We start from the raw sequence: 23,996 nt of genomic DNA on the forward strand, positions 1-23,996 counted from the left end.
CAAATATATAAATAAGCAATTACGTGTGTTAATATATATATTTATAATAACAATAATTAATATTATAACAGTACCTTGCTCCTACCGGTATGTGTCTTCGGTTTGTCTGCTCAAGATGGTGTCAGCTTGATTATCTGTGGACTGACGGAGTCTATCTCTGAGGTGAGCTTTAGAATTAAGTTTGAAAGTAAGTATTGCAATCGATAAGACGTAAAAATTTTGGCAATTTTGACTTTTTTCTGTTTATTCGGCACCTTTTGGAAATTTCTGAAATTGGCCATATTGACGCCACCCGCACCTTTATTTGTCCGTGAATCTCAGCGGCGTGTGCGTAGGAACTCCTCTCTTCACGACATCCCGATTAAGAATGGATCGACTGAAGTGAGATAGGACAGTTGCGGAGGCTGCTTTACTGAGTCTTCTCGTTGTATTCATTTACAAGCTGAAAACCGCACGCACAATTACAACACAGTGTTACATTCTCGCACCGAACGGAAAGTAATAGAGGAAACCTCATAGGAAGCAGAATTGTTGAAAATAAGAAGACCGAAGTATATGTGAGGATCAATTGATACCGCCTGTCGGAAACATTAGGCCGTGTTGCCTCTTATACTACAATTGTATGCATTTTTCTTCAGTAGCTTTATCTTTAAAATCTGCTTCAACTATTGTGCGATAAAGAAGTATCTGTATCAGTGTTTCATCAGCGGAGTAGAAGTACACGTAAGCGAGCCATGTCAAACGATCAATATTTGGTAGGAACGTTCGCCTCGCTTGCAGACACCTTACGAACGTTTATGCGGCAATGAATAGCCGAGTGGCGCTGTCATCTTATTGATTTATCGATTTTTGCACATCTTTCTTCTATATAAGTAATTATCACACTTCTTCCAACCTCTGTTTCAAGTGTGACTACCTACTTTTCCACTAAGCGCCCTCTTGCTACCTACATCTCAAATGTATAATTAATTTATTGAGATTTCCTTACATAGAGTAAATTATTGTTTTTGGGCACCAACACAAAATTAGGATTCGCGATTATCTCCAGATGCCTTACATTGGGCTATAGAAGATCAAATAATATTAAAATTGTAAAAAGCGACTATTAAAATTGATTCTTATGTTTACTTGGGAATAGGGTCTATCCTAACTACAAGTAGGCCAGTTGCAAGAACGGGAAAACCCTGAGCTAGAGTTCTCCCTTCAATATTGCCATAAATCTTATAGTGAGTGGTACCAGAAAGGGCCAGATTTTAATTGTTAATCGTACGTATTAAGAAAACATGTACAAGAGATAACCACGCGCCGCTGAATGCAATATAAACTCCCCTATTACGTTGCCCTCCGTATCAGTTAGGTTAGGGTGTACTGTGTTTTACGTTGTTTTCCAATTTGCTTTAGCTACCGGTAAGGAACCGCCCCGCAGCAGATAGTAAACAAATTCAAATCTGAAGACACGAACTCCACCGCTGGTCCAGAGAGCAAAACGTGTCCTTAGCGTATCACTATCGAGTCTGTTCATATCTAGCCCGAAAAGATGGAAGAGAACAATGTATTCTTTTCTACGACGCTCCCAAGCCCAACTGGCTTAGATTCGAGAATGTACGTCAAATTCTGGAACAAGCAGTTATTGTGTTGTTTGCCTATTATGGGTCGGCGCAATCAAAACTGTTAGCCCAAATAAGGATCTACCAGGATAAGTGCCATGAGCACCAAAAGCTGTACCTAGATAGAATTCAAAAGAAGAATCATAAACTTCTGCATAACCATTGTGCGGTATCTTCCATCGTGCACGCGCAATCGGCTGGGTAAAATAGATCTTCGTTGATCGCTGTAAGTTAACGTGCCCGCACGCGTCCCATTCTAATCACGTGCCATGCGGAGCTCAAAATGGAGATAAGAAAAAAGCATGTAACGGTTGTTATCAAGATAGGTACTTAAGGAAATATTTGGAACTGTTAGCATGTAACTTATAAGTGGATACACATCTCGCTAGGCAAAGTTGCTTCATAGTTTTGCTGCGCGGGTGACAGCGACAACTTGTCTGCTGTATTGACCATATAGGAGGAGGTATTTGTTCTGGTCTTAAATAAAGCTTTCGTCAGATTCAATTTGGGCTTAGAATAGGCGTGTTCTAATTGAAAATAGTAAATACATGGGTTGAAGACGATAGGATGTGGACGATAGATAGATACTAAAGCTGATTCATGCCCTTCCAGCCCTTCTATACAATGAGAAAATACATAGCCTCTACATCGTCTAGTGGACGTTCCTCTAATTATGCAAATTGGCACATCCGGTTAACATTAGGTTATCGTATGATCAATAATAAATGAGATTTAAAAATAAATGTAATTTATTTAATTGTTTTGTCAGTCGCTTTTTCGACGCCATTTTGTTGTAGTACATGATGTAGCGGGCTGTTTCATCTATCAAAAACACAAATCAAACGATCTGATTAAAATGCTAACCCGTTGTCGGATACCCTCTGTTCCTCGCTGTGGGTCGTTCAGTTTCACACATCGCGCACACAGCGGTATCTACATTTTACATGGCAGATGTTATAGGATCGTGCCCGCGTGCTCGTGCAATACAAAAGCTGGTACGCGACCTGGACGACCGATTTAGAGATGTCGAACAACTCTCAGAGTCAGCCAGCCAATCTTTCAAGTACATACAACATCTATCTGCATCTGCATACGTAGCCGTGCACGATAAAGGCAGGAATACCGACGCCTATTCAGAATCATGGAATAATGAATATGGCCAAACGTAAAATATTGTAGAACGAACAAAGGGGAAACGGTCATAAAACAAGCCGTCACAACACGCAGTGCCTGATGTAAATCTAAGTAGTCAAGTGAAGATACAGCCCTTTTTAGCTACCGTTCACTGGCATTGGTCAGATGCGCCTCACTCGACAGTGCTCCTGCCGGTAGCCATAATCACAAAAACAACAATCACAGACAGTGACAAACTTTTGTTTGCTGAAGGGGTGCGTATAGGGGCGAGAGCTGGACAGTCGAATAGCGGTGATTAAAAGTTTACGACGTTATGTAGACAACAGTCAACTTCGGTAGCCACTAGAAAGATAAAAAGACATCGTTCCTCGCCAAACAACCAATGAGGGCTGAGTCTGACGTCGAGTGCTTAAGGCGCAGCCGCACTGATTCGCCTGTTCTCGTCTGAGGTCGCAGGCTAAATGTTATCCCTCACACATTGAAATAGACAGCGTCTGGCTACGAACGAATGCTGGCCACGTGCTTGGATGCATTTATTAGACGAAAAAAAAGAATTATTACTATTTCCAATGGGCGTTCGAATATCCCTATTTGTTGAGCAAATCTCCTGGAATAGCAGACTCGAAAACTTGTTAAACCTTACTAGGTATAGCACGAAGAACGCAGTGGAAAAACAAACGCTTACGTTTAGTTGAGCTATTGGCCGTAGCGTGGCGTTGCTTGAGCTGAGCGTTCAGACGAGCTGAAACCGTTCATACAGGTACAATCGGAACGCAGCGGTATCCTCATTGGTTCGTCCTTTGTTGGCTACCGTTGGTGTTTGACGAGTCACTAGATCGCTGCAGTGAGATATCTGCAGGTCTTTTATTAGTATAATAGTCATTTGTTACGTGCGGGAAATCTGTCAATGTAGTGGCCGGCACCTGAACAGCACGAAGCGGAGTTATCTCTAAAGGGAGACAGACGGCTTGAGCCGATCGGATCCGAGAATAATGAGTGAGGAGTAACAATCTGAACCAGACAACGGCAATAACAATGCAAAATTAGGCGCCATTCGAACAACGATTGCATTTCTGCAATGAAACGATACTGTTCCCTACATCAAGAAGTATTGATTTTCGTAGAACGCTTTGCTGTCTGTCTCTAAATAGTCGATTCAGTCTGACAGATAATGTTTTCGTGTGGCCTAATTGGCACACGGCTGAGTGTGCTTGGCTTTTGCCAAGCACACTCGGCCGTGTGCTTGGCTTTTGCGGGAAACATTTCTGTTTGTTTCTATGTTCGTCCAATTCAAACTCATTTACTCGCCGTAAATCGGGCGAACTATTAATCAAATTAATTCGCGTTATTTTTTATCATTTTTCTTATCTAATGCGATGAAACATACGGACAAATTCAGCATGACGAAATACGATGTTATACGTTACAGAATGTTAATGAAAACAGAATTGTCAATACGGATCATAACAGGACTGCTTATATAGAAACCATCAGATGGTGATAATAATGATGAAACCAGGCGCCAAAAAGTACCACGAGCGTATCATTTGGCATCTGGTGCCATTTTGGCATCGTCGCTATACTAAGCTTTTCGTAAAAATCGATTAACAGTATTTAGTAGCTCTATCTAGTAATGCTGTGCGGATGTCGGCGTATCGTTAACGCCACTGGGCCCGTAGACAAGTGACTGTCAACTTGGGGTTGTGCTCGACCCTCTTGTTGACCGTCACTCACCGATCCACAACGTTGCTTCTTGACATACGTAATCGGAATAGATGTTCTACCGTGAAAAATCATTTTTCTAGTATAACATCACGGTCAAGTCAGCTACAGCCGGGGTACTTCTACGTTCGTTCGACGAAGCGCTTATCTAACTACACAGATCCGCCATTGTTCACCCCACTGACGCTCCTTGCCTTAATGTCTCTAAATACGTCCAGCCAAATACGATACGACACAATGACACGTCTCTTTTAAAGAACCCGACGACAGAAATCCTGCAAGAAAAAGGCCAACAATAATGTCTTCATTGGCTTTTATTCTCAGGCAAAAACATGATACCGTGGTTGAAACGGATGCAGCATTCAAGAAAACTTATGCTAGTACTTCGTTCTGTTCTAAATAGCATTAGCCGATCGAGAGAACTGTAACTCCCGACAAAGACGGTTACTCACCCCAGGACCAGCCGTTACAACAACTAATGCCGGCGCATTCTGGCCGTACTTCGACACGAAGTATTTTCGATGTATCTACCTTTCTTCCTGGGTGCTCTTTTGTGTATAGCTAATAGCCATAGCTGTTAGCGCCACAATGGAAGGTGTCGCGGGGCGTTTACGTATATGTATATATATATATTTTTTTTTACCAACAGTTTTATACATCTAGCTGGCTTTTATTTTCTCTTTTTTTCCGTCAACTACTTCTTCGTTGGGCAAAAGGCAACGGAAATTTTCAATTCACTGGTGGAAGCAATGACAGGTCATAGAAAGAGTGCGAGGGAAAGAGAGAGCAAGAGAGGGGGGCAGAGGGAGGGAGGGAATGGGAAAGGGAGATCAAAATGAAAACCTTTTTGATTCACGAGCATTCACTATCCGATTTTTGCACCGACGTTGCCTTTTCATTGCGTTTCTTTCTTCGCCGTTGTTGGGTCATCAATTTACTATACCTACACACTATATTGCCACTGGGCATTAGCATGTTGACATGCTCTCTGTGTGCTATCGCATTTATCGTAAATTTCAGGGGATGGGGGTGAGGGTCGCCGAATTTTATCATAAACAATTTAGCTGTAATAAACGCTCTTGTGCAATTGATCGAGTCACACGATCATGGAGCGGTAGCTATTGCGCCATGATTTTGCTGGCGTTTATTAATGGAGTTAATATCAAAAGCAATCGTTGTTAAGGGCCATGGAGTGGTAAATGCTTCAACCAGCAAAGCTTTGGAAATACAGGATTTGTAAACAGTGCATGATTAATGAAAACCGAATAGAGAAAAGGGCCCAAGTAGTCGATGATTGAACCCGGGGATGACATTATAGATAAGTAACACAGAAACCAGTCCTCAATACATTTGCCAACGAACATGGTAATGAAAATAATTATTTATTTTATGTGAATCTATAAATGCAACAAAGCACCATCAAATTGTAAACCTTACACGCGTTTCTAAATACAAAATGATCACTAGCCGTTAGATTTTTTTGTGCCAGATCAAAATCCACAGTCCTGTAAAGCCCACTGCAGATTCTCCCAGTGATCCAGCCAGCATTATCTCAAACACGTTACGGCTAGCAATTGTAACTATATGTTCACTGATAAAACGAAACAATATTCAGAAGCCGATATCAGAGGTATAAGTAATTTTAAGGAAATCGTTGAAGCCCCTCATGTTCGCCCCCTATATTAAGATCGACACCAGTGGACTATCTCATTTCTAGCTATAATTCTAGCTAGTAGAGATCCCCGGAAGCATGACGCGCATTTAGATTCTTTGTGCTAAAGATTGTAACTTACCTTCGTGACCCTTTGTATTCTTACATTTACGTTTAATTGTCCTTACAGATATTAACAGCGTATTATTAACGAGTCTCTTAAAAGTTGCTCTTGAAATCTAGTGCTCTTCTAAAATGCGACCTAGGCTATGATTCCGAAACAAGTTGACTTTGGAAATGTTAAGAAGCACTCACTATCTTCTTTAACAACCGATTAAGTCGATAACCATTGCATTGGATTCGTGGGAAAGCGGGCTTGAGGTAACTTGAGGCAATTATATAACATAAAGTTTCACCAGGTCCGATTTCTAAAAATACGAATTTATTAAAAATCATTACCACACATATATATATATATATATATATATACTGTTTATGCGATAGAAATAGTGTGTTCTCGACAATGCTTAAAATGCCGCACGGTCCAAAACGTTCTGATGATAGACATTGCATTTGATGAGGTCCTAATTTTCAAGACTCTAACCGATTCGGGTTGCAGGCTTTGAAATAAGTCGACTAGATAGAAGTATAGCGCTTTAGTCAGTACCCTGTAAACGATCATTCAGTCTCCACAGACCGGAGAAATTAACTGTTAAGTTAAAAAAAGGCCCGCATTGGAACGAACTTAGCGGTTATAAACTTTTCTTGCCGTATGCACAGTTCTCGCTAATAGATCAGCATCAGAGCGGCTTTGTGTGTAGACGACCAACTCGAATTTGGAATACATGGCCATGTCTGCAGTTATGTCGAGGTGAATCTGAAGCTCATGTTGACAAATCTACTTTTAGGCAGACGTAGAAAATTAGTCGTCATTGACAAAGTATGTTTACGTTAAAGATGTAATGTAGTATTAGAGGTGAAGTATGTTACGCCCGCATCTATCAACTCATTTTATATACAGTCATTTAGCAGATCACCAGCCTATCTGAGACGTGACGTCGTTGCGAACGTCGTTTAGCATGCTATCGCATATAATTCTGTACGCCGAGCCTAAATGCGGAAAGGTTTACAGCTTCGAAATCGAAGATTTTTGTTTGTTTTTGAAAAATATTTATATTTTTTTATCACAAATAAGTTTGTATAGATACGCCGCGGATCGCCGACTTCGCCAAAAGTAGGACATTAATGGTGTGTACAATGAAAGGCTGAATTTTAATTTGTCAAACTTTGAGCAAAGTTTGACAAATTAAATTTTAAAAAAGATCATTTACAACATAGGTTTCGTTGGACTGATTCCAGAATGTTGAAAATGTCGGCCATATGTAAAAAAATAATCGGCCAAATTAGAGTGTTGACGTTGCCAAGCCTTGCATAATAGTCGTCTCGCATAACTTCGCGATGGCAGTTTCTTCGACAGAGAATATAGAGAAATGTTCACGCAGATCTCTTTAGATTCGAAATCGATATGTCGGCGAAAGTGGTAGTCTATGACACTGTAGAATCTATACCGATGTAAGATGCAGGACTATTACAGCTCTAAGACGTTCAAAAGTACGTAAAGATTAGGACATTTTTTTGGCCGTTACGTCCTGTCGGACGGCACCTTGTTATCCAGTCGTTAAGTGACCACTCAATTCATATGTTTAAGGTCTCTATCAGTGTGCATGCCTTAAAAGGACATAGAAATCCGAAGTGATGCGTCCATCCAGCATCTCTTAGCGCGCAGATTCTGTTAAATTCTAATAAATTTATGCCAAAGCTACACCGATAATTAGATAAATAGAGCTTTGATAGCTGGCTAATTTTTATGTACGTAAGCTAGAAGTAATGTGACAGCTTTTGAGTTGGTCAGTTTAGATGTCCTTGCACGAATGCAGTCTCGGCTACTCTGAACAATCTCAACTTTCTCGTGTCGTCAGGTAGGTTCGTTGCACGACAAAGAATAGCATCAGTTAGAAACTTCTCTTGTACTTCGCTTCACGATAACAGTCAGTTTTTCTGGTCTGAGGGGCGTCCCGTAGCAACGAAACTGTTGTTGCAGGTCCTTATTTTGCCAGGCTAAATCCAATCAGCTGTTCGCCTACATATGGTGCCCTTTTCAGCGCGCACCATTTCACGAAGCGTGAGGTTCTTTTATATCATGCACTGAGTAAAATCTGGCTAGCACGACCTCATTTCAGAGGACGAGTCAATTTTGATAACAACAAAAGACATTTGCTTTATTATTTATTCGACATCATATATACAAGGTACGTTCTTTTGCATTTGGGCAACGACTGAGCTTTGTACGCATTTCATGTTGGGGACCTGAGCATTTACTCTGGCGAGTTCGTCTGAGCAGTTTGTCTGTGATCATGATGCCTGATTTCCATGCGGACAAAAGAAAATCACCATATAATATTCGACGCACGTCCAGAAATCTGTGTACGAAGAACATACGCTTACATAGGGGCACTAACTCGTCATTGTGCTTCTATAATTAGTATCATCATTCTTCTATTGTTTTTATGCATTGTTTGCTAAAGGAGCCGTTCCAGCCAGTAGCTTACGGTTACTCGAAAATATGTAGCTATACTCTCGCGTAAAGAGAATATTGTCTCTGGCAATATTCGTGACAGGCGTAGCCTTGGTAACCATGATAGCGGCACCAAACACGCACACATCATGAATGGACCCATGTTAGTTATGATATTTTAGCTGTGTACTGAGCGCATTGGTTGGCCGGCTGGTTTAAACTTTTAGTACTGTATACGCTTAGCAAACGTGGTCTATACGTGTACCGACATACAGCTCTAGTTAAACGGTTCATTTAGACAAGCGCGTCTGGCAAAATACGGTCAGTCACATTGCATTATAAATGGCGGCAAGCGACTCAATGATCTGTAGTAGTCGAGTGACTCGGGCAGTACGCAACGGTGGTGCTAACATGCCGCGGCTCAGACGCCGCGTACGTCACCGTATAGCAATGGCGCTCCGCGCTGGAGACTAGTTATAGCAAAGCCTCTCTTTGTCAGCGTTTTAATCAAGCTTTTCCCGAGTAGACGAAGGGACGGACAGACGATGTCAGTCTCGCGCCTTGACTAAACTAGCTAACGAACAGATAACCATACAAATATGCATGATACATGCTCGTTCGGTCGACTGTGGTCAGCAGCAGTGGTGGCAGCCGTAGTGAAACTGAGAGTCGAGGTAGCCAGCCAACGTCAGTCAAGCAACTTTTTGTCATGACACAGCCACAGGTCGTCGCTCTACGATGCCATAACAACTATCACACATGCCTATGCCTTCTTCAGATTTATCCAGACGATAAAGCGACGCCATAGCTACGGCATATATAATACTATCGCTGGCTGTTTTTCGCCTCGACTCCTCCCAGCGTTCGAGCTGCCAGTTGGGCGCTGCATCTGCCGCCAGCGCCTCGCTGGCCGGAATCTTCGCCCGAGCCCATGACGCTCGCCCTTTGCTGGCTGGCTGGCTAGCCGGCCGGCTGGCTGGCTTGCTTAGTTGGTGCGACCATCGCTATCATCATTATTTTCATCATGGACAACTGTGGCCGCGCCAGCATTTGCTGTTGCGGATGTTTCATGTCACACGCTTGATTCGTTCCTACTCGTCTTCGTCGTCGCGAGCATGGCCGCCGCCGTGGCCGCAGCCGCCACCGCCGCCCCATTCTCTGTTTGGTCTGCTGTTTTGTCAGTTTTTGCTGTCTCCTCCCGGGCTGTGTCCCCCATCTGTGCGTCTCGGCTAGCCTTCCCGTCGGACCTGGCTATCGGCGGAGCAACAGTGCGATCGGCTTTGCTATCCGTTACAGCGCAGCATAATCAGGATCTGCCACTGGTAGGGGCAGGAGCGTCAAGGCGAAGCCATCAGCCTGCGTAGAAGACCGAACTTACACGCGCAGACAACAAACATTGATATGAGAATACGAGGCCGACGCCAGCAGAGACAGCCTCACGCAGCCACAAACAACGTTCATATATAGCCACGTAAACACATCGACACGCGGACAAATACACGAACAGACGCACATGCTGTTAACGTTGTTTCTGATATTGCTGCTGTCGCTAGTGATGGTTGGGCAAGCCGCGCACTTCTTCCTGCACAATTTCATTGGTATCGTCGTTCGCCAGCGGCCGGCCGGCCGGCCGACCGTATTCGCTCGAACTCCAAAAAGAATACACGCTCATCCCATGACGACATGCTATACAGCCAACCACAAGGCGAAAGAGCAGACAATATTATAGAACAAGGCAGATAAGCGAAGAACAAGAAAGCTTCGATAGGAAGGTATGTTCACTAATTAATGATTGTCCTGCTTTTAGAGCGCACTCTAGCAGCAGGAACGGCAACTACCGCCGCCGCTAATTTGGCTGATTTCGAAGTGGACGAATGTGTTCACTCCTTGCCGGACCACTGGAATAATGCGCGTGTCAATGATGACAATCTCAGCAGCGGTGATGCCAGAACAACGCCAATTTGTGATGGAGTGACCGTGCATCTCTAGGTGTTTGTCGTATCCTGCGAAGCGAAGGAAAAAATTACCATGCAACTAACTGCTCGTTGCCGTCAGCTGAAACTTTTCGGCTCTGAAGTAATTTACTAACATATGCAAACGCATAGAATCGTGCTGATAGCCTCGCCTCAATGAGAACAAATAATTGTCACATTCGGCCAGTCGGGCCAATCTGCGATGAGATACAAATAAAAAAGAACCCACACATACGTGGCCTTACAGAACGTTCACTGCTGCTAACAGCGTAGGCTTACGTTCAGGCTCCGAAGGAAACGAGTTCGGACTCGCCGCCTGTCGACGTGAGTTACGGAAGTGGCAAAGTGCCTTTCGTCATTTCGTACTTTGGATTTGTTGAAGCTTGCGGGTTAGACGCGTGTATTAATAAGTGCGTGTATTAATTATCGAAATGGACTAGGAAACGAATCACGACACAGGTCTTTTGCTCTGGGGTCACTCGAGGCCGATGTGACGCTGAGCGATGGCCGTTTGGGGAAACACGTCGATGCGTATGAGGGTGAGGGCGGCACCATAAGGGCGGAGCATATCTGTACATAATTGGCTAATTGACTAAAAAAGTACCCACCGTTAAATTTGGCAATAAATGACAGGACGAAACACACAATCGTCAAGTACGTTTTAGATTAAATATGCATAATGTGAGACGCGAATGGCATGGACGGTTTGTTCCACTTCTGTGTAGTCAGTCTAGCATGATAGGCAGCCTATGGCTAGAACGAAATGCTTTAGCAGTGCCGACCACGGTTGCATTACGTTGCAACTCTCATAGCAAAAACTTATTTTCAAATAAAAACGTCACAAAATCAACCACCTCAATTTTCATTGCTGTAAACGAGCGCAATTTCAAAACCCATTTCAGTAGAGGTCTCATGTGGTACAAGTTTCATATGTGTTACTGAATAGGCCGGCCGTTGTCAAATCACATGCTCAAAATTTTATCTATGTAAATTAATGATGAGCATAAAGATGCCATCTGAAAACAACTGGAACTTATAGATAGCGTATCAGAAAAAAGAACTTTTGTAGAAATGGCGGTTATTAGGAATACGGAGGAAATTTGGTAGAAAAGAGCATGAAAAGCACGTCTTGATGACAAAAGTCCATATAACTACAGTTCTTCTTAATATGACGTAAATAATACCGAAGAGGCTAGCATTAGAAACGTAAATTTCTATCAACGAAAGAAACGTAATACTATGTTTAACCAAGGAAATTTAATAGCAAACATTCGCATAATAGAAAATTATTATTAGGGGTGCCACCGGTATGGTATGGTCCCTGAAGAAGCCTTTTAGCTCCTATAAAAAGAAGTTGGTCGCAGTTTTAAAAAAGCCGTTATTCAAGCTCTTCCACCCGCTTCCCGCCATCGTACATCCCTGTCATATACACTCAACGTATCACACAGGCTGTGTAAGTAAGTGTTCTCACACGATCCAATGTAGTAACATAGTTGTCTGATAAAGTAAACACATGATCTGTAAGTACTGAAGTACTGAAGATACTGAAAGCTTTAAAAGGATGTAGGCGCTTTGCAAAACGATAAATCAACCAAAGATTGAAGCCCTCCCGTTTTAAATTAACTATTCTGATTTTAACTAGCTTTAACGAGACTGATCTCTAGATGGCGCGAAGTCCTATCCACTCTGCTAGAAAGGAAGATATTATCATTTCGTTGGGTTAAAAAAATATGCTTTATTTGTCTCTCTAAACGATTCATACAAGGATTGGGTGTCGAAGTATTTTGATTGCAATGACCCGTGTGTTGATGGGCTCTCTGCGCTTACATAGATATTATTCTGGCAAATTGGCATCACTGTAGCAGACGACTAAAACGACGAGGTCAAGCATTCGGAATTATCTATCTGTTTTTCATTCGTACAAACGAATACGGTACGCCACCCGGTCTATACAAATATCGCCTGTGTCATAATTTTAGCTGCGTTGTGATAACTGCCATCCATCAGTCTACACCGCTGGTTATATTTTGTTTGTTATATATTGCATTTTATCTAGCGCTAAAAAATCCGGGCAAACATTTAGAGTTGATATAAGGGTACAAAACAGATGGTTAACATTCCTTTCGGCAGAGCTTAGAAACGGTGTAACTCATGACAGATAGGAACATATAAACAAATAGAAAGCGGGCGTTTTTTTTTAACCCATAAATGTACTGCTTATTCAGTGGGACAGACTCATTTTGATAGACCCGGACTAAGACCGGGTCGTCTTGCCATATTTCTACGTATGCGTATAAAATTGCATATGTTAGAAAACCCCAACATATAACTAAGTAATAGATAATAACAATAACTAAAAAGCAAACAGTTCTATATATCAAACGTATATATAAACAATGCACGTTAACGTTATTAACACGGCTGTTGTCTATCTAACTAACACGGCTAGCCGTTAAATGAGGATCGTTCTAACAACAACAATGTGTATCATTTGCGAGTTCGCTTGAAAATAGGGTATTCGAAGATTTTGTAATCTGTCGGTGGAGTTACGTTTTCAAAAAGATCGTTGCAGCAGATACATGAACATAAATATTCGCGTTTTATCTTTATTAGTTGAACTATAGAGCATTTCAAGGCTGTCCAATGATATCTCAGATTGTGTCCAAGGGATTCAACAGCGGGAATATAAACGACCCACTCATGAATTGTCTTTCGCTATTAGAGAGGATTTTCTCTCCCCTCAGACTGCAGACGATTTAGCTTCCGCTATTACGAGAAAACAGCAGTCATTGTTGTTCTCTCGTGGTCAAATCGGTTGGATACAGGAAATAAAATGCCTAGATGAGCAGACACTTGTTCCTATCCATCACAGTAGCATTGCGGCATTCATAAGATAGGCCCTGTTTCGGAACGAAGCTAACGCTCAGTAACCGCTGGCCTACTATCAACAGGACCTGTGTCAAACTGTAATACTGTAATTTCTGAGTGTTTAGAGCAGCCTTTAATAATATAATGAATGAATGATATTTCTGTCCGTAATAAAACAATCATTTATTATCTCATAAGGCGGCCTTTTACTTAAACGGCAAACCTGCTTCGTTTCAATGCTAAGGTAGATCACCTCAAATGACCAGTGCTGGGTAGTACGTGATGATATAGTAGTTAAAGGAATTCTGTAAATGTATTTCGGTGATATCCTTCAGCGTCGATCTTCGACTGGACTTTTCAACGTAACTGAAAGAGAAGTTTAAAAGTAATGAAAGTAAGGGATCACCTAAGCTTAGATACTTCATTCATAACATAGCCCTTATCGTGCAGTAATACATGATTACGCTAATTTCAAGTTGAAGCGAAAAACTCTACCAATTCTGCAATTACGTGCTCCGTTATGTAGATCTTTAAACAAGATACATGTAGAAGATATCGGTGAATCTTTGTCATGCTGCGTGCCGCAAGGGTGTTCCTTCGGAGCCTTATCAAATGAAATGTTTGTCCTGCGTAGAATTTTATCTCAGCTTCTTTTACGGCGTACAAAGTTTATTTTCAAGTAACAGCTTATTCGATCTAACGGTCAATTTATCTATCTAGACACACAGGTGTCAAATTTAGTTCATTGTGAATAGCACACAAGCCGAAACTTCAAAGAGCACTTACGTGCTAAGCGCAGGGGATATAAAGGCTCCCTAATCAACAATGTACCGCGTACTTGACTCACGAAAAGTAGACCCGAAGATATGCTAGGAAAAATCTATGCTTAAAGAGCCAACGCTAGAAAGCTATCCGTATTCTACGTCCGTACAGGCAAACAAAAATCCAAAACAGGATGTAATGAAACTTATGTATTACAAAACGCATAACCGTATACTGGTCAGTTGTATATGCCTCTCTCCAGACTTCATTGCTAATTATGGTTTCTATGTTGTTAAAATCGGAATCGATCTTTACCGTTTTCTTCTACAATGTGCTTCTAATGGGAAGTTCAAATTCTCTACAAATCGCCTAGAGAAGACATGTTTTTTCAAAGAGGAACGGTTGAGCGATTCAGTCCCGTGGCGCGTTTTAGGGACGCAAATTTATTTCTGTCAAGTTTTTCGCCGATGAGAGGTACTGCCATGCTACCTGGTTTCTGTAGGAGACTACCGAGGTCACCTTAATTTTTCGAATAGGTTTAGCGTTGTTCGTAAAGAAAGTCTAGAGGAAGTTCGTACATCCATACTCTTCGCCATCGCTCGTTGTATTCTATCTGTGATGAGCTTTGCAAAGCTCGTTCTTTTATACGCAAAATTTCATCCAGGTACCTGAAGCCGATCAGGTACTTCAAGGTCGTTTTGCTTATATGGAGAGTATCGATAACAGCGAAGCGGTCTTCATAACGATTTCGTGGCCTCCTTCTCATCGGCATTGATCACCGGTCTCGGATCTACGTTTAGCAAGAGCTTTGCGAGAACTTGCTGGACTTTTTTCAAGGAGGACAAGATCGTCAGCGTCAACCAGCGGCTTCACGTGTCCCGCTGAGTTTTGGATACGGACTCTCATGTCATTCAGTAGCAGAGAGAAATGATTAACTTGCGCTACGCCAGTTCAACTGGGCCACTGCACCGTTTATACTAACCGAGCCCAAGCATAACAAGTTCTAGAAGATTTCATAACGTAAGATAAGCTTCATTGAAAGCTTATCTTACGGCACTGCCATTTTTGTGGCTCGCTTCCTGCTTGTACCACTAATTTGCCACGAACATGTTCGATTACTCGCCTATATTAGCTTTTTAGGAAGTTACAAAGCTGCCTCACGGTCGGGTGACGCTTGGTCAGTTCCCTTGTTTGGAGCCGTGCAACAAAAGCTCATGTTGAAGCATGGGCGTTGTCACGCCGTCTCGGCTAAATTACGCACAGATTCAACATCTTTAATCAACATTTGGGTGCCCCTGCGTGGAACCGGGCATACAGGCCGACTTTGGTTAAATCCAGCATCTTAAAGAACTGGTGTTCTTTAAGCTTACAGAGTTGTTTCTTGTTGTAAGAGCGATTTGACGTCGACCAGTTTATCCGTTTCGAAATGCTCCCTTCGCTTAGTGGACTGCTTCTTCCGACATATTAAATTCTTTCCCCTTGCAAGTTCAACGTAAATCCTATGTCGCCCTAAGACATAAGCGTGTTGATATCAAAGGGTAGGGGTCACCCAAAATCGTTGAATAGGTCAGGTAAAGTATACGTGCGAGGATCGCCAGCGACAGAAGCTCACGCATGACCTAAGTGATCTCTTCTACCAGTATCGTCGTACTCTCGTTGCTATGTAGGCTTATGTATATACTGTTATAATACTGCGTCGAATGCCCCTTAGTGCTACCATATAATCTATGGCAAATGCCACACTGACTCCTCCTAGTTGTAGAGCACTGATATTCCGCCACCACGGCAGCCTTGCTCGGCATATAAGCGCCCGACTAAGTGCATACAGTAAATTACAGGCAGCTTGAACTTCCAGGTCTCAAGAAGCATGAAAACATCGATGTCTATTAAAGCAGAAGGTGCCAGGCTTAGTTTTCTCCTACTATCTAATGCACCATAGGTATTTTGAGCGACTCTTAATCATTTCAGCATCCTCGATTTCGGTCTCTGTTCTGCCGAGAGCGCGCGATTTGTTGTCACAAAATGCTTTTCGGACCTGCATATCCGCCGGTGTCTGACGCCAGAGGAAAGCTTCTAGATTCAGGGGTACTATTTTTGTCTCGACGACGTTCTGTAAGGGGCCATTTGGCAGTTCGGAGGCTGATGGCGGTCGAATGAGGTCTTCGCAGATTCACCCAAGTCGATTGTGGCTCATCGATCCGGCGCAGTTTCGTATTCGGTCCACGGCTGCTTGCAAATGCTGTCGATAGAGCACATACCTTTATGAAGTTTACAACTTCCTTGGGTTGCAGGCTTCTTACCCCCTAAAAAAATTCCAGTCTCCTTTCTCAAGATGGATGCAATTACTCTAGTGACTCCTCCTTTATAACTGTGACGATTACTTTTGACTTCCTGCCGCTGTGTGCGTGTACATGTGTCAACGAAAGCCGTGAAGGGGGCTTCATTTTGAGTGCTATTCACAACAAAGCATCATTGCTTGGTTTGCAGTTTGTTGAGACGGATCTTCGTAGCGTTCGGGGCGACGCCAGGTCGCTCAGCGCCAAAAGCTAATAATCTTTTCCGAATTCGATTTACTCGTAATAGCAGTGCTGCAGGAGGCCGCTAGAGCCCGGCAATGGGAGTTTTTTGGGAAATTTTTCCTTTTTGGAAGGGGCTCAAAAGCTCCACTACCCACACTGATGATTTTCTTGGACACCGTTATCTTTAGAACTTCGAAAAGATCCTCAGCCGCGACAGCGATTTCTGGGTCCGGTCTAGTGGTCATAGCAACGTTTCGTACCTCTGCGAGTTTAGCCAGCTTCCCTTTGGGCGCTACCAAACGGCGGAGGAGAACTGACACACATTCGATTGCTTCAGATCTGGTTTCCTGGTGCCTCGCTTATGAAACGTTCTGTTGCCGATTAACTGCTTGCGTGTTGCACGCTTTACAACGCTACTTTGAAGTCGAATCAGCTTATAGGTCCGCACAGTTGAAGGCTGTACAGGATGCATGACACGCTTTAGTAGACTTAAAGCAGCATATGTATGGGTCACCCCGAATAGCTTCCTCACACTTAAACAAGCACTAAAGTCGCATAATCGGCCAGCCTTAGAATGGGGCGGTTACGCCAAAAACGATGAGCGTTTAAAACTGCCACCACTGAAATCCATTTGCTGCAAGGGCAGATTCACTAGGAGTCAGTGTCTGTATTTGATTGGTTGTTTTTTTGTGCTTGGTCCTTCGTCCGTCCATCCCGCTGTCTGCCATTTTGAGACGGTCCAAACAGGTGAAAAGCAGGAGATTGTCCCAAACAACGAGAGCCGGTCGTCCCGTAGGCCACTAAAACACAAGCGCCAGGGGAAGTCATGCGTAAGGGCATTAAAAGTTTTTTCCTATCTATACTGATTAAAAAACTTAACCACTCAAAAACACTTATAAATGTCGTTCAGAGTCAGCATTACGTGATACGCGTGGCCGGAACGGAAAAGATGGTATATAGCAAAGCCATACCTAACGCAAACGTCTTGTGCACACTGTATCAAACCCGGGAGCTCACAACATATAAACATGACGTAAATATCATTACAATCCCTATACACTTAATATATTCTAATTCCTTTATTGCATTTCAAGCAATTCTACAGCGACAGAAAGGTAGCCTATCTTACACCAACCTGTATCCAATAGAGTAGCCATGACAAGGGTAATTAAGTTTCGTTTTTCTCTAAAAAAGACAAAGTTTCTATTAATCAGTACTATTAGTGTCTATATATTATGGGCAAATAGTTGGCTCGTAAGGTTTATTAGTGTCCATTAACTAAAAATTGAGAAGTCCTTAGATGCTGGTGCCTACTCCCATTTCTAATGCAGTTAATTTTGCATCGAAAAAACCTAAAAGGAGACACTATTGGGAACTGCTCTTATAGCAGTTAACAAATATATAATAGCAAGAAGCGTGTAGGAAGGTCTCTCGGTTGGTACAACTTCGTTCCACCGCTCTCGATTTTGCCGCCCCCTATCCAATAACATTTGTTATGAATAGAAATCTATGCCATAAAGTTATTGCTGGTATAAACGATGCTTTGGCGATATAGCTGTTGCGATGTATATATTCATATATTTGGGGTTACTGTACTTTGAGGTTCAGAAGTTGACAGCGACATTAAGTGATCCTCTATCGCTTTTAACCCACTATTGGGAGCTCTAGCAATATGAAATGATGTTATTATATGGTCCACGGAGGGTACGCGTTACTCCAAGCTCGTCTAGTTTTCACTCCGGACAGTCCCCGCCTTCAGTCCCTTTTAAGTTGTACAATCTTAATGTTTCGACCGATGTTAACGATTGTCACAATGCGATTTTCAACAATGATTAGAATAGAGATAGAACAATGATTAGATTCCCTGGGGACAGAGAATCGAAAAATTACGATACTCTTCGTAGGTTCACAAATTATTTCAGATAATGATGTCGGATCGTATAAGACTTATCAAGGAACACTCTGCACTTCACGAAGAGCCGTTCGCGTGTGAAACGAAAAACGCTGCATCGAATGGTTCATCCAACCCTGACCATTTTCTTATGCCAGCGCTGTTTCTTAGCGCTCTGAACACTGACGATTAGCCTTTAAGCATAATGATAGCTACCTTTGCTTTATTTGCATATTACCTATAAACTTTGGATTTTTTTTACTATATAAACAAAGCAAGCAATAAAATACCGAGCTGAGAAAGAGGCAGTCCGCGAGAATTGCCACGTAGTTTTGTCTACGCATCGCAACGAATATCGTAATTCCCGCCATCATCGATCATAATTTAATAGTTTACATTCATATCGATCAGCCTATATTTAATGTTTCTATCGAGCTATGTATATACATGATTACATATTAATAATAACGATGATTTATTGTGCTTGCGTTTGGCTTTGTTCTAGCGGCGCGAAGTTGACGGTGATCATGGCATAAACAAGCTATCTATTCGAAATAATTCCGTCATACGACTGCATGGGCTGATACCTATCACTGCTATCGACAGTGTCATATATTTGTTCTAGGACGTAAACCATACTTAGCACTAAAAATTAAGAAATGCTCCGGCCGGGAGAATGTTACCTTCAGACGGCAAAAATTATTAGCATGGACAAATTAGGGCGTTCGGTGGAACGGGCGCGCGCTTTTGGACATTCGTAACCGTCGAATAACGCAAACGCAAATTACTAGTTTATCATAAAAATTTTTTCCCTCAACTTCCGTGTTTAAACCAATGATCACGAACATTGGTACTGTTAATGTTTAGGTCTAAAAAAGGATATAGGGCTTGAAATGTTTATCGCTTTTTTTTTATCATCTTCATCCCAATTATTATGGGTCGACTACATTTTGTTTGAGCAGCAAATAGCTACTCTACATTCTGGATGGTTTAGTATAGCACATAGTGGTACACCACCTTTGTATGATACATTACATACTTATCCATGAATCTCTTGAGGAAAGCTAGATATAGGAAAAAGTGTCATTTAATATCATGAAGTAAGGAAATCTTTCGTGTATTCGAACTTTTTGGTATCAACGATGGACTGCAACTTTCATTTTGTGAAAACCACATATTGACTACGTTCTCCTCAAACGATATATGTCAGCCCATGTTCTGTTTATAATTAACGGACTATAGTAAGGCTTCTTTTGTACAAGGGCTATTGTTTTGTCTACAGAATTACTTTGGTTTGGAATCGAAAGTAAACCCATTTTGCTTTGTGCTCGGAGTGATCAACCGTCTGAAATAATGCCGAATGCTGATATTCTACATAGTCTATCGTCTAAACTCTAGACTAGGCTAAACAGATTAAACATCACATGTGTTGCTAGTAAAGAAAAAAGTACTTTTATTTTTCAGCGACAATCATAACTTGCATTGTAACAATTACCAATCATTAAACAAATATATTAGTGTTTATATTTCATTGTAGTCGAAAGCTTCCTCTTTTAAATTTATTCGTTAATTCTTGGATTTGTCCCCTCCCCCATGACCTTCTGTATAAATATATCTCTGTATAAATGTTTGTTATAAAAAAAGATACCGTATAGTCGGGTAAATGAGCCTAATATCAATAATTAATCGATTGTAGCAATAAAGTCATCGTGTACAGAGAGAACCTTAGCAATTACTCGTCGACTTTCGCCGCTACAAACTCTCTGAAGGGCCATGGCTTTCTCTTACCTACCTGGTAAATATTCAGCACAATATTCAGAATTTAATTTATATGTTTAGAGATCTTGCGATTTTTGAGTCAGTTACCTTTCGTCGTTATACTGAAGATATGTCATATCCAGGATATATTTAGGTGGTAGAAATAGATAATGACGGGTGATAATCAGGCTTTGTAAAGTAGGGTAGTGAATGACCCTTTTCCCGCCAACTTCATCTCGTGTACACTTTTACACCATCGTACTAAGATACTTCATTTCGTCTGAGTGAACATCTTAAAAATCAATGTACAGTTTAGACGCTTCTACTGTGTTCAGTCTTGTTAGTCGGTTGTTGCTTTGTTTAATCAATCTAGTTAAAAGAAGTACCCTGGGTGCCTGCAGAAAAGAATTCTTAGTCACCCGCCTCCAAAGATCTTTCCCTTCATTTGGCGGGGGCGATACGCGAGACTGAAGTCCCCACGCACCAAATGCGACGATTTCTTTTTTGTCTTTTGTGAACGAAGCATCCAAATCGTTCCTTATATATATGAACTATTTCTTTTCCATAGAAGCCTCGATTATTCTGTGGGCCTCGATATTCGTTTTCTTTCTATCGCTACGGTACACATTAAAGTGAACATGTAACGCCGATGAAAGACGAGGTTAAATCTATCTACAACGGCGAAAATTACATTTAACGTCCAGTATATATGTATACAAGAGTCGTGGACAATTTTGAAAAGATCAGTAAGTTTAATTTCCCGCCATATACTGTTAACTGTATGTAATGTTTGATCACATCTTAAGCGACTGATATAGCGCTAGCGGGAGACAACAACCGGCAGACTGCTGTTTCAGCTTTTGATATGTGTACGTGTGGCTTAGAATTGAGTAGCTTGCCATATTATTACATCGTACTAAGATCACATGGCTCCACTGAAGACGCCTACATACATTTGACAGGCTCGCGTGCACGGAACACTATGTGCACGCAACCATGCTTTGGTCGAAACAATGCAGAATTAGTTGCACGTAGTCGGTGGCAAAATCGAGCAATAGATAAGACGTTACTTCATACGGCTTTGAGTTCCCTAGTATGGATAACAGCTGAGGGCCAACTCAAAAGATAGCAGATTGTTTTTGTAGGCTTCATTATACGAAACCTAGTGTTCAGATCAATAGCGCCCGTTTCTGAAATAGAGAGCACCTGTTGATTTTAGTTTTGAAGAACACGCTTCGAGGACCCGTAAGTTTGTGTAAAAATATCTTAAAAAGTAGGAACCGATGCATATATGTGAAATAAATCATGACATTCTGTGTATTCCCGAAATACGCCGAAAACGTCCAGCAACCGCGAGCAAGGTATACATGTTTTAGAAGTACTTTAACATTATGTTTTGATCTTATAGAAATCTTTGTATCCGATCTTATAGAAAGTTTTGTTTAAAGCTATTATAAAGAATGGCCTGCGCAATAACACTGAACACAATGAATATTCCAGTAAATATAGCTAACGAGTTACTGGAAAACATCAATTTCCAGTGCTGTACTATCGAGGAGATATTTTCTTTCAAGCCAGGTTAAAAAGTTTGCTTCGGAAGTTGAAACTCTATTTAAGTCGTTTGAATATTACTGAATTGAGCCTCAAGCCTGAGTATTCTTCTAATTTGCATTATGAAATGACGACTCGTGAACGCTTTGTTCGCTACGTATTTCTACAACTGTGTCTCTCACGCTCCGGACAAGATCTTTCAATCGAAATCTAAGCAGCAAAGCTAGGTCTCTGTATCCATCCTTTATCATGCTAGAGCCCATTTTCAAAACAATTACCTGAATAGGTTCTTTTCTAAAAAATAAGCATAATAATCTTGAAATATGTAGTCACAATATAGTAGTATATGCAACGTTTTACGCATAACCTGAATCTGCAATTAGTTCATTTCGATAAATGAATTCGAACCGCCTAAAAAATACTGCAATATAGGACACAACATTTATTTACCTTTAAGGGCTAATATGTGATACGTAAAAAGATATAGTATCGCAAACAGCCCTACTACTGCTAAAACTATGAAAACACTTAGTTCAACCAAATCGGTTACTGTTAAATGACGTTTCCTTGTTGAACCCTCTATTTACTAGAAGAGAAGGCAAGATATGCGGGAAATGGCTTATTAGAGGACCTAGCACTTTTGCCCGCATCTGTGTATTCATCGATGCACAGTGCTGGTTAACCCACTGGACAGCACTTTAGTACTAGTACGAGGACATCACCAGGCCAAAAAATGTATTTATCTTTTGTGACTTACCGACGCGTATCTATCCAAAAATGGCCTTTATGGTACGCTTCTGTCAACAAATTAAAAGACTATAGTAGCCCGGTGACTTTCATTTTCATAGTAAATGATTAAAATAAACGTTTTGGGACAGATGTAATTTTCCAACTGCGGATTCATTTAAATTACTGGTTCACTATATGCGAATTTCTATGGACTACACTTGAATGAATCTGAAACGAACAGTTCCGCTCAGCCATTCAAGTCACGCTGTGATACTGTGTTTGTCTAATCCCTTTCTTTTGTTTATTGTGGAATAGGTTCCTTACCTTTATTTAGCCTGTTGATTTTTGCAGGGCTTTAAGCCAGGCTTATAGCTGCATGCTGGTCACCAAATGCAGCTGCTGTGAGCAGTCGCCACTATTACCGCGATCACTACCTAAACAATAGCGCGCTTCTCGCACAATCACTCAACTCAGGGTTATTGACGACCGTACCACGTAAAAGGGCGGCCCTTTACTGTGCACTATGTACGTGCACAACGTACAGTTCACACACAGTAATGGTTACCCATCTGCGTGCATATGCTTATACGATAGATGTCGGCGCTCTCTTGTTCTTTCTCTTCGTCTACTTCTGAAAAGGCCCTGTCTGTTGCCTATCGTCCAATGCCAGACGCGAATCGGATCAGTTCAATGAAAGCGTGCCCTCCAGGCCTTAACTTGGTGCAGAGCACTTACGGACCAGACATCACTAAAAAATTGTCCCGTATTTAACACGCCAAAATGCTTACTTATCTCTAACGCAACGCCACTTTTTTCTTCTGCATGCAGTCTAGCTTAAAGGATATGAGACCACGTTGGAAAAATGCGCTTGTACATAAACGACCTGTGCTCAGAGAGGTCAAGGTATCATCCAATAGGGCGACGACATAGCACGTTTCGGTTGGTTACATTACGTCCGTTCATCTCTTTTACGTAAAGTTATGCGAGCTTTTCTCCGAGCGTACTCCCTTTTCATCCTCCCTTCTTTTAGACCCCATGACGTCGTCTGCTTGTCTGTAGTCCACTGCGGTATGCATCTATCGTGGACGCCTAGACTCGGCTCGTGTTGTATCATACATACAATATTGTCCTTAATCCTTCTCTCACTACATTGTTCCGCTCTTTCTTTCTGCATCACTCACTCTCCATATATATTTCGTTGGCTTCCGTCTGTATGAACGTTGTTCTCATCCCTGATATGCGCGCATATGTCACTT

The 23,996-nt window shown here is 41.7% G+C and overlaps 1 protein-coding gene and 1 long non-coding RNA gene across 4 annotated transcripts in view; one reads left to right on the forward strand and one right to left on the reverse strand.

The window, feature by feature from the left end:
- Positions 1–23,996, forward strand: part of LOC111265723 (uncharacterized) — a 97,737-nt gene that overhangs the window by 22,646 nt on the left and 51,095 nt on the right. Inside the window, exon 2 of one of the 2 annotated variants that reach the window (XM_086970611.1) lies at positions 19,208–21,821. In XM_086970611.1, the coding sequence (XP_086826737.1) occupies positions 21,766–21,821 (56 nt within the window). In that variant the 5' untranslated portion in view covers positions 19,208–21,765. Of the gene's footprint in view, positions 1–19,207; positions 21,822–23,996 lie in introns of those variants that run through there. The other variant, XM_022842625.2, reaches the window with a different exon arrangement.
- On the reverse strand, positions 226–23,991 carry LOC111265726 (uncharacterized). 2 transcript variants are annotated; one of them, XR_002683623.2, is made up of 4 exons: positions 23,065–23,991; positions 4,476–4,738; positions 3,427–3,752; positions 226–442 (listed from the first exon to the last, which is right to left on the reverse strand). It is a non-coding gene; the product is annotated as an uncharacterized LOC111265726 (long non-coding RNA). The 2 variants fall into 2 exon arrangements; XR_015313155.1 differs by lacking the exon at positions 23,065–23,991 and adding an exon at positions 4,916–5,038.

The sequence above is a fragment of the Varroa jacobsoni genome, unplaced genomic scaffold (genome assembly GCF_002532875.2).
Source record: "Varroa jacobsoni isolate VJ856 unplaced genomic scaffold, vjacob_1.0 scaffold_1001, whole genome shotgun sequence".
Classification (NCBI taxonomy): Eukaryota; Metazoa; Arthropoda; class Arachnida; order Mesostigmata; family Varroidae; genus Varroa; species Varroa jacobsoni.